The sequence below is a fragment of the Bombina bombina genome, chromosome 6, assembly GCF_027579735.1.
Source record: "Bombina bombina isolate aBomBom1 chromosome 6, aBomBom1.pri, whole genome shotgun sequence".
NCBI lineage: Eukaryota > Metazoa > Chordata > Amphibia > Anura > Bombinatoridae > Bombina > Bombina bombina.
In genome coordinates, this window is record NC_069504.1 from 479,788,557 (window position 1) to 479,800,849 (window position 12,293).

The 12,293-nt window shown below is 38.6% G+C and overlaps 1 protein-coding gene across 4 annotated transcripts in view; it reads right to left on the reverse strand.

Moving 5' to 3' along the window:
* Positions 1-11,291, reverse strand: part of LACTB (lactamase beta) — an 82,717-nt gene extending 71,426 nt beyond the window's left edge. The window contains exons 1-3 of one of the 4 annotated variants that reach the window (XM_053717299.1): positions 10,983-11,291; positions 7,838-7,904; positions 6,766-6,956 (exon numbers count right to left, since the gene is read on the reverse strand). In XM_053717299.1, coding sequence (XP_053573274.1) covers positions 6,766-6,956; positions 7,838-7,904; positions 10,983-11,174 — 450 coding nt within the window. In that variant the 5' untranslated portion in view covers positions 11,175-11,291. Of the gene's footprint in view, positions 1-6,765; positions 6,957-7,837; positions 7,905-10,902 lie in introns of all 4 variants that reach the window. The other 3 variants (XM_053717302.1, XM_053717300.1, XM_053717301.1) reach the window with 3 other exon arrangements.
* Between the last annotated feature and the right edge of the window lie 1,002 nt (positions 11,292-12,293).

Genomic DNA, 12,293 nt, shown 5'->3' on the forward strand with positions numbered 1-12,293 from the left:
AACTTACTTCACCACCTCCATAGGGAGGCAAAGTTTGTAAAACTGAATTGTGGGTGTGGTGAGGGGTGTATTTATAGGCATTTTGAGGTTTGGGAAACTTTGCCCCTCCTGGTAGGATTGTATATCCCATACGTCACTAGCTCATGGACTCTTGCCAATTACATGAAAGAAATGAGTACGTATAAAATATCTAACCATACAAATTTGACACAAATTGTAAAATTGCACAACATTCTGAATTGCCAGAGGGGTGGTTTATCCCATTTTGAAACTGTATGCATGTTCCTATCATTGTCCCAAATTACCCAGCATAGCAAAAAATATTAAAACTAAAGAAAAAAAAAAAAAAAATAGTTGTACCAAAAGTCATCCTATATAGAATTTCACAAAATATCACCTGTTTTTACATTCTCTCAGTTGTCCTATATATTTAGATTTTTATTTTATTTTTTATTAGTTCGAACAAACATTGTTCTATGAGCCCTAATATCAACAGTACAAATAAATGAGGCGGTTACTGCCAGGTTATCAGTCTTACTATAACAATAGCTATAAAGGACACAAAACCCATTATTTAAATTGTGAAACTTCACTCTTTCAAATGTGGGGTATTATGATATGTTGTTATGCTTAGGCGTAATTAAGCCCTGTTAAAAAGCATCAGGACCCCAAAAATATAATCAAAGATAAAAGGTATTTGACATTGTTGAGACAATTAGTTGGTGAACACAGGACCACTCATTTGAAAGACCAAGATTGCTGCTTTCAAAAAAGGAGTCTCAGGTTTATGTATGTACTGTGGAGGGCAACATAGGGGATACCCTACCCACTTAATACTGTTTCATATGCTTATTATTCTGACAGGTGATCATTGTTAATACAGTGATCTGCAAATAAGCACACAACATGTGACCCCTCCTTTAAAAATGAGGCCTTGTGGTAGTGCATATTTTGGGGTTCAAGGGTCCATTTATAGCTCAGGTGGCTGTAAAAGGCACGAAGTATACAGGTAATTGATATTTCTAGCTCATTTTTCATGGGAGGAGTATTGGGTGAATGTGTGTTGTATGCTGACTTTAGGGGATAGGAGCACCTCTGTGGCCACTACCCCACCATACAGTAAATACATTATGTAAGTGACTGGAATAAAAATGGCCTACTAATGACAGGGGTGTAAGAACCAAAACTGGAAAAAGGTTAAAGTGGAGTCTCATACTTTGATGTGTTTAATGGGGGCTCTAAAAGTGCCCCTGCCACTCCCCTCAAACACAGTATGGCTGTCTACTTGGGGCAAGTGATTGCCTGCAAATTAGATGTGAATTACCTCTTTCACTCGTACCCATCTAGATAAAACAGATGGGGAGATAGGGGGCTCTTTAGTAGCCCCCCTCCCCACCATTAGAAATCACTTTGTTTCTAGTGGGGCAGGTGACCACTATTTTTAATAGTGATCAGCTGCATCCTAGGGGGTTAAGTGACTTCATTTGAAAGAGGGCGTGTGATCTTTCAAATGAGGGATAACTTCTAGCCCACGCAGTAGGCAGATAGGGGCTTAATTATAGACCCCATTCCTCTGGTAAAACAGCATTTTAAATACTGCTCCAGGTATTCATCATTTTTAATGTGATCAACTGCAATTTATTTAAAAGGGCAGACTCACGTTTTTCAAAATGAGGGGTCACTTGCCCCTCTAGCACAAAGAGGGTGAGGATAGGGGCTCCGTTAGACCCCTCACCCTCAGCTTAAACAGTATTTTTATTACTGCTGTAGGTCATCGCTATTTTGACGTAGGTCACCTGCAACTTACTAGAGCATGCTACCCCTTATTTGAACAGGCAGACTCCCCTCTTTCAAAAGGGGGTCTTTTGTTCTTGCAAGTAGCCTGGAGGCTGAGATACAGGCTTCCAAAGCCCTCTTCCCCAGTCCCCTGGCTAGCTCTCTCATTGCCAGATTCACCATTTAGCCCTGTCCCTTGTGACATCAGCATTGATGGTGACAAAACAAGGCCTACAGGGAAGAGACAGCAAGAGGGAAAGAAGCTGCAGTTTCCTTTCCCCATATGCAATGTGGGGGTCCCCAGGATCCGGACCAGAATGGGGATCCTCTGGATGATGAATCTGTGCAAATTAGAGCATGTCATTTTTCCACTGAAATGGCCCTTAACCCCTTAAGGACCAGCGACGTACCCTGTATGTCGCTGGCCTTTTTTTGGGACTTGTTTGTTTTATAGCGCGGTCTTGCCACCAGCGTTGAGACTGCTCTATTCCACAAAGCCTGCTGGAGGGAGTGCATTAATAGCGTGTTCTTGCTAGACTTGTGCTATTATGTCCTGAAAAAACCCTTAACGACCAGTGACATACAGGGTACATTGTGGTCATTAAGGGGTTAAATAAAGATTAAACATTGAGGATCTGATATAAATACACAAATATACTGTATGTTAAGGCACTAAATAAGTACTTAGATTAGAGTTAGATAACAGTATGGGGTTTTTAGCTGTTTTCAGAACATGGGTAAACTGACTGATTTGCTGTATACAGTACTGTGCAAAAGTCATAGGCCACCGTTAGATTTGTTGTTTTAATTACCATCCATATTTATTTTCCGGTCTCTTTATTAAGATACAAACAGAAAATACATTAAATATGTACACAAAATATAAAAAAAAACAACAACATAATTTTCAGAACAAAATAGCTTCTTCAGGCAAAAGTCAGTATTTAGTGTGACCTCCCTTGGCACTAAGCACACCTTGAACTAATTTGCCCTGACGTTTTCTGAAGTAGTCTTCTGGTTTATTATACTGGGCTTCTTTCAGCAGTTCCCAGAGTTCTTCTTTAGATTTATGTTGTCTTTTATTTCTCTCTCTGTCCAGGTGATCCCATACTGACTCTATAATATTCCGGTCTGGACTCTGTGGAGGCCAATCCATGACTGTCAGTGTTTTATCAGCTGTTTTTCTCTCCAAATATGATTTCACTCCATTAGCATTGTTCTTGGTATCGTTATCATGCTGAAAAATAAAACCATTCCCAATCAGACATTTTCCAGAAGGCATGGCATGATGAATCAAAACCTGTCTCTACTTTTCAGCATTCATGATCCCATAAATTCAGACAATATTACCACTAGTGATGCCGCGAATAGTTTGCAGCGAACATAGCATGTTCGCGTTCGCAGCGGACGGCGAACATATGCGATGTTCGATCCGCCCCCTATTCGTCATCATTGAGTAAACTTTGACCCTGTAGCTCAGTCACAAGACACATTCCAGCCAATCAGCAGCAGACACTCCCTCCCAGACCCTCCCACCTCCTGGACAGCATCCATTTTAGATTCATTCGGAGCCTGCATTCTTAGTGAGAGGAGGGACAGTGTAGCTGCTGCTGATTTAATAGGGAAATCGATAGCTAGGCTAGTGTATTCAGTGTCCACTACAGTCCTGAAGGACTCATCTGATCTCTGCTGTAAGGACAGCACCCCAAAAAGCCCTTTTTAGGGCTAGAACATCAGTCTGCTTTTTTTTTTTTTCTGTGTAATCTAATTGCAGCCTGCCTGCCAGCTCAGGCTCACAGCGTATACTGTGCCCACTTGCACAGTGCCACCACTCATATCTGGTGTAACAGTAGTGTACATTTAAAAAAAACAAAAAACTTTTTTTAATTTGAAATAATAGCAGTCATTTTCCTTCACACGTGTGCGTTTAAGGTCCTGCCAGGGCACAGTGTGACACCAGTGAGAGTCATATCTGCTAAAACAGTAGTGTACATTTAAAATAAAAATAAAAAACTTTTTTTAATTTGAAATAATAGCAGTCATTTTCCTTCACACGTGTGCGTTTGAGGTCCTGCCAGGGCACAGTTTGACACCAGTGCAAGTCATATCTGCTAAAACAGTAGTGTACATTTAAAAACAAAAAAAAAACAAAAAACTTTTTTTAATTTGAAATAATAGCAGTCATTTTCCTTCACACGTGTGCGTTCAAGGTCCTGCCAGGGCACAGTGTCACACCAGTGCAAGTCATATCTTCTAAAACAGTAGTGTACATTCATTTAAAATAAAAAACTTTTTTTAATTTGAAATAATAGCAGTCAGTTTCCTTCACACGTGTGCGTTCAAGGTCCTGCCAGGGCACAGTGTCACACCAGTGCAAGTCATATCTTCTAAAACAGTAGTGTACATTTAAAAAAAAAAACACCTTTTTTTACTGTGAAATAATAGCAGTCAGTTTCCTTCACACGTGTGCGTTTCAGGTCCTGCCAGGGCACAGTGTCACACCAGTGCAAGTCATATCTACTAAAACAGTAGTGTACATACATTTAAAAAAAAAAAAACTTTTTTACTGTGAAATAATAGCAGTCAGTTTCCTTCACACGTGTGCGTTCCAGGTCCTGCCAGGGCACAGTGTCACACCAGTGCAAGTCATATCTACTAAAACAGTAGTGTACATACATTTAAAAAAAAAAAAAACTTTTTTTATTGTGAAATAATAGTAGTCAGTTTCCCTCACACGTGTGCGCTCCATGTCCTGTCAGGGCACAGTGTCACACCAGTGCAAGTCATATCTACTAAAACAGTAGTGTACATACATTTTAAAAAAAAACAAACTTTTTTTATTGTGAAATAATAGTAGTCAGTTTCCCTCACACGTGTGCGCTCCATGTCCTGTCAGGGCACAGTGTCACACCAGTGCAAGTCATATCTGCTAAAACAGTAGTGTACATTTAAAAAAAAAAAAACCTTACACTACCTGAATGATACATCACACCTGATGTTTTAAAGCACGTTATTCCAAACAATTTAGGAATGTTAGGTGATTTATGCCCTTTATGGATTAAAACCAGACTCTGCATCAACTATGTAATTTTCCATGGGAGTTTGCTATGGATCCCCCTCCGGCATACCACAGTCCAGGTGTTAGTCCCCTTGAAACAACTTTTCCATCACTTTTGTGGCCAGAAAGAGTCCCTGTGGGTTTTAAAATTCACCTGCCTATTGAAGTCTATGGCGGTTCGCCAACTTTTGCGGAAGTTAGCGTTCGCCATTCGCGAACGTAAGATTTTAGGTTTGCGACATCACTAATTACCACCACCACTGGCAGAAATGCGGCTCAAAACCAGGAAAGACCCTCCACCATGTTTCACTGAAGGCCGCAAGCACTCATTCTTCTATCTCTCTCCATCGTCTTCTTACATATTGTCGACAATGGGAACCAAAAATTTCAAACTTGGATTTGTCACTCCATAATACTCTTTTCCCCTGATCTTCATTCCAATCTTTGTGAGCTTTAGAATATCGTAGCCTTTTCACACTGTTCCTCTTCCAAAAAAGTGGTTTCTTGGATACTACCCTTCTACAAAGACCATTCCTGATGAAGATTCTTCAGACATAAGAAGGGTCAACTTGGCATCCCGATGAAGCTGTCACATGCTGATCCAGGTCCTTGCTGGACTTTTTCAGGTCTCTCAAAGTATAAACTTCTCATCAGATTTTTCTTGGCCTTCCAGTCCTTTTTTGTCCTTGACCTCTACTGATTCTTCAAATGTCTACCACATCTTGAGTATCCAGTTTGTTTTCTGATTTCCTTTTGAGAGTGGCCTTTCTGATGCAAAAGTATGATTTTTATGTCTGTCAAATTCTGTGATCTTTGGCGTTTTGGATGGAATCATGTGATTGAAAGTTGGTCTTATTAGCAAGCTTCCAATTAATTAAAATCATACCACATGTGTATGTAATGCTCAAGCATCTCTTGCACAAACCTGGTGTAATAGACCTTTTTCACAGCAGTCATTTTCACATGAAACAGTAGGACAAATACATATGTTAGCAATTACATTAATTAGGGTTCCATTACATTTAGGTTAACGAGAGCCAGGTTCCTCCTATTGCTCAAGGGTAAGGGGAGGTCACACTAAATACTTGCCACTTTAGCCTATAGAAGCTGTCTTATTCTTATTTTTTCTGTTTTTTAATACTGCATACAAATATCCTGTATTTTCTGGTTGTATTCTAATAAAGAGAGAAATAATTATATATGGTCATTATACCATTGCTAAAACAAAAATTCTAATGGTGGCCTAAGACTTTTGCACAGTACTGTATAATAAGGGATGGGTTACATACACACACATATTATTTGTCCCCTAATAAATTCTTTAATTTCTTTACAATATAAATAAGCTTTAAAGGGACAGTCTAGTTAAAATTAAAAATGTTCATCATTGGGATAGGACAAGCAATTTTAAACAACTTTAAAATATACTTTTATAATCAAATTTGCTTTGTTCTGTTGGTATTCTTTATTAAAAGCTAAACCTAGGTAGGCTCATATGTTAATTTCTAAGCCCTTGAAGACCGCCTCTTATCTCATTGCATTTTTACAGTTTTTCCCACAGCTAGACAACCTAGTTCATGTGTACCATATAGATAATGTGCTCACTCCCGTGGAGTTATTTATGAGTCTGCACTGATTGGCTAGAATGCAAGTCTGTCAAAAGAACTGAAATAAGGGGGCAGTCTGAAGGGGCTTAGATACAAGGTAATCACAGAGGTAAAATAATATATTAATATAACCATGTTGGTTATGCAAAACTGGGGAATGGGTAATAAAGGGATAATCTATCTTTTTTGAACAATAAAAATGATCAAGTAGACTATCCCTTTAAATTTCCTATACCATATGTGTTTAAATCTGTTTTGCCACACTTCTCATATAGTAAATTATACATATCCAACTATGAAAATAATATTCTGTATTGTTCAGACCTTTTCACCTTCAAACTCCTTCTCTGGGAATTCTGGCACATACTTCTGTACAGGTGCATCCAAATCCAGCTTGCCCTCCTCCCATAGCTTTGCCAAGGCTGCCATAGTGAAAGACTTGCTGATACTAGCCACTCGCATAACACTGTCTGCTGTACATAGCACCCGGTTCTCCACATCAGCAAAACCCAGACCTGGAGAAGAAAATCCAAGACAGCTTATGTTATCGTATGGAACTAACCCCTTCACTGTCAGTGACATACCTACTAACATTATATTGACATATATATAAAAGCCTTTTCAATAGATCACATATCCCTTTGGTTACAACAATGAACCAAAAAACTAGACTGGACATTTTCACCCTTTAAAACATGCTGATACCCCAAGATTCTATACAGAACATAACATTTCACACATTAAAAACATTTATGGCATAATCCCCATTTTTGTTTACAAGGGATACATGTTTTGACTAATCCACTGGTCTGAATGAGCTTTATTCACTAAGTGAACCTAAGCGATATCCACTGAAGTATTCGAGTATGATACTCTGGCTTTGATTCACAGTTCTGCACTTATAGACCCTGTCCAATGAAGTAGCAATGAAGATTCCCCCAAGTTCTTCTCAGGACCCTTCAAACTATGCTGACTGCTTTTTCCTTACAGTCATCCGCACACCACACTCCCTGCTGGTTCATTGCATCTCCTGAGGATATCTAGGCTGCAGAAGCATATGAATCACATAGATACATTCGCTTTCTTACTGCTTATTATCTGTTTTAGGTAAATGTCAATAACTTCATTACACCTGCCATCCTTACAAACCCTATTTTTATCTGGATGATCTAAAGACACCTGCACTACAATGAGCCTGTTACAGAGATCTTTTTGTGGTAGTCTGCTTTCACAACAAGATGTTATTGTGCCTGTATTTTGTAAACACAAATAACTTTTAGAGTTTTTAACATTATTTAAACTTAACCCCTTCTGCTAGGCCTTTACAAATATTAATCTGTAAAATGACTGATGTGATTTCAAAGGATACAGTTTCAAACAAAAGGATATTTCTTACCTTCTGTCCATACAGCTTCTCCATCTATGGAGACACCCACTACAATTCCTGGGGACCCTACCTCATCCTGCAGAATGAGAAAATGTCATTGTTAGTAATGTGATACCAAACTAATTAGCTATTTCACAATGAAATAACTGCACTTAGACCAAAATGTAATCTCCTGATTATTTCATATGCCCATTGCATTTTACAAATCTAAAACATTTCTCTCTATCAATCGTCTACACATAACTTCATGCAAAACAATCTCACCTGACTCATTTACCACACCTATTCTGCAATCAGTCTGCCACTTTCCAAAATGTACGGCCTTTCAAAATGTGATTTAAAGGAACATATAACACTGTGTAATAATAAGAATGTTCTGCAGTTTTACAATAAAATGACGTGCTAGGTGAGGTTTTTTAAATTAATTAACACTTTTCTTATTAGGAGGAGCAAATATATACTTGTTACTGGTGCATATAACAGCCACTGTTAGCACAAGTTGCATTGCATTGTGGTTCTTTATCTGATAACCCTTGCTGAGTCCAGTTTAGGGACAGATATGTGTCAGTGTTAGACATGTGAAAATCTGCAACGCGTACTACCAAATTTCTGAATTGGAAAATCCATGATTTTCAAACTTAAACTATATAAAAAAAAAAGGGGTAAACATTAAGGGCAAGATGTATCAATCTGCGAGCGGTCAGGATTCACATGTTGTGAACCTGTCCACTTTTGAATACAGATTGTCGAACGCATTTGTTCCCCATATTTAACATTGTACGGGCGAACGCTTGTGCAAGTCCGCCTCTCTACCATCACACATGCAATTACATAAGTGTCAGGCTTGTCAATCACCCTCAATTTATTTACTTTTAGAATTACATAATATGCTGTAAATATTATTAATAACATTATATATATATATATATATATATATATATATATATATATATATATATATATATATACACTGTTCCATCTGCTTCTACTATGTCACTAACTTCAAGATATAGCCAAACTAAAAGAGGGTATAAAGAAACAGGAGAACTGCCAGGGAATTCTTGCACATAATTTATGCATCATAAACTAGGTAATGCTTAATTTTTTGTCAAAAAATATATTTATTTGTAAGTAAAACTCTTGTTTTATCCCGTGCGTCATTTTAAGCTCATTATTGATAACATCTGTAAAGTCAGCAAAGGACAGATAAGTAGCTGTAAATGGATTTATACTTAGACCATGTACCCTGCATATAAACCAGTGTAAATGGCCACCTATTGTTCATCCAGAATTAATACGTGGCTAGCCACTGTTGCTAGGATCTATGATGCATGTTGATGACATCAGTCCAAGAAAAGGACAGGTCTTTGATATCCTTGGACAAAGGTATGTTTTTTATGTTTTTTAGGAGTCCTTGCTCCATAATGGGCCTCAGGTGGAAGCTATCATATGGGATCACAGCTAACAACCATACCATACTTGAATGCAGATACATATATGATTAAAAGACCTGGGTTCTGAAAATAGATCTTTTGAGAATTTGTCATTAAAGGGATTGGATAGAAAGGGAAAAAATTAAATGTGCATGGGTGCATTTCATTTTGAAATATAAGCATTTTGCAATATTCTTTCATCTGCAACAATGTTTATAGTTATTACTGCTTTTCTGCGGCATACACACATATCCTGTGAGAGCCCGTGCACCGGTATTCAAACACCATACCTGCTAAGAGAGCTGGCGATGGTGTGTATTGCTTCTGAGGACATCATTTGTGTCATACATGCCACTGCTGACTCTCTGAGAAGATGGTTTCAATACTGCTGCTCGGGCCCTCACAGGATATGTGCATAACCCTCTGAAAACCAGTAATAGATTTTACTAGAAGCATTTTGGCTAATGGAAGTAACTATGGTTAACACTTGTGCACTGTAGTTAATCAGAATGGTGACAATAATAGGCTAAACATACTTTTACCACCAAACAAAACCTAAAGCAAATTAACAATACATAATTGCATTTTATTAAAGGGACATTCTGGTCAAAATTTAAATGTATGTAGATGCATAACTTTTTTGCATAGAAACATATTTGCAATATACATGTATTGGCAAAAATGCTTCTAGTAAAATGTATCACTGTTTTAGTTTTAACATTTTTCTCTGCACGTGCGTGTGAAGCATAGCTAGATATTCTCACTGCACCAGCATTTTAAATAATGCAGTTGCTCAGAGTGCCAGTGGGGCTTGTATCATGTTAGCAACTAACAAATTGAGTCTACCAGATGATACAAGCACCTTAGACTCTCTGAAGTGCTGAGTTTAAAATGCTGGTGCACGGTACATACCTAAATACACTTTTGAAACTGATATAACTTTTATTAGAAGCATTTTTGCTAATACATGTATACTGTAAAACAATTTATATTCTAAACTGAAATGCATCCATGTAGATTCCAGTTTTGGCTGGAATGTCCCTTTAAGCTGTAGGATAAAGCAAGTCTAAACAATATACCACACTTCTACAAGGTCTCCTGTACAACAAACTTACACATTGTAAAGTTAAAAAAAAGAAGTGACAGCATTAAACTAAATATTAATTATATTTAAAAGCATTAAAAAAGAGGTTACATTGTCAATTAAAAATTGTAAGCAAATAATGCAATATATATATACATATTCTGTAATCCAAACTGGCTCTTGACACAAAAGTAGTAACAACACACAAACCTACAATAAAGCATTCAGGCAAAATACTGTATATCATGAACAAAGATGATTTCCTTGTTCTTTGTAACATAAACATTAGCTCCTAAGAAGCACAACAGCTATAAGTGATATTATATCCTCTATATAATTTCGGAGACTCACAGTCACAGTGATAATTCTGGTGACATTACAGCTGAAAATACAGAATGCCTAATTAACTGTCCCTGTCCAGCAAATCAGACAACTAAAACACAGCTGCAACAAGAGACTTTAGCTCCTCTGACATGGAGCGACTGAAAGAAAGGGTTAGACATTAGGCAGGTGCCTTCAGCCATAGTAACGTCAAGTGATGAAGCCTTATAGTTTACCCTCCAAGGTCTTGAATTCAGTCTGCAGCACAATTTGTTTATAATTACAGAAATAGAGACTGATGTGTCCCCTCTGTCACCTTCACCCTCCTCAGATGCTCTCGGCTTCTCTCCACGGCCCTGCTATAGGCCCCAGGGCCTTTCCTTCTCCTCTGCCCACCATCCTCTCCAGTCCCTGTCTCTTCAGCACGTCGGGCTGCAATTGCAGCGAGACCGAGGCCGAACAGTACACCATGGAAACTTCTGCCTCTCCATAATACACGAGTAAACATTATGATATAGTTACAAACCGCACAGCGGGGTTACTGCGCTGCCAAACTAGCTACCTAGTACAATCACAAACCCGTGAACCAAACGGGTGATACGAGGACTGCTAATTCTAAATAGAACGTCCCTCCTCTCTACTCATTTGGTACAGTCCAAGATCATTTTCCTGATACGGTCACGGTGGACGAGACTAGCTAGTAGTGTGATAAAAGCTAAAAGCAGGAAACCTCATATTTTAACTGTATTTATCTGTAATGTTTCGAATACTCTGTATGTTTAATCTGAAAGTGAAAATTCATTTTTTCCTGCCTAATAAAGCACATTGATAAACCGGTGTTAGGGTTAAATGCTTTGAATAAAAGTAGTGACACTGTGAGTCCTTTTTAGACTATCATACTGAACCTGCAGTGCTACTGATACTTATTTTGCGACAGTTTGATGGTCATTTAAACACATTATTAAACATGAATATTGTATGAATGTGAATTTACGTTTTTAGATATTTGAGTGCGATGGGTTGGGCTCTGTACATTTACACAGACATCCCAACTCTCTCTGAAGTTCAGGGAGTCGTCTCCCTGATTGTAATAGCGACTCCCTGATGCCAGCAAATGGAATGCAATCTCCCTGAAACTCCAAGTACCATGATCCAATGTGGCCCAAATCCGTAAAAGTTTTTTTTTTTTTTTAAAGGAATGCCTTTAGTTGCTGGGTCAATATAGAACACAAAGGGCTAGATTTATTAAAGCTGAGGCGTACAGGGGCGCATATACGCGCCCCTGTACGCCTCAGCTCGCCTGTGGTGGCGGGGCAAAAATTCCCGCAGGTATTCGGCATTGCACACGAGCGCAATTTTGCGCTTGCGTGCAATCCCGCCCGCGCACAGCCAATCACGCGCGGGCAGGAGCTGTCAATCTCCTTGGTCTGACTAGACCGAGGAGAGTGAATTTCGCCACATTAGAGGTGGCGAAGAGGCTAGGGAAGCAGCGGTCTGGTGACCGCTGCTTGATAAATGACGGCGAGCAAGTTCTTATGAGAACTTGCAGCCGTAGGGCGTTAATAAATCTAGCCCTTAAAGCATGCATCAGTAACCAAAAAGCCCCCACTGATTTTAATAAACTAAA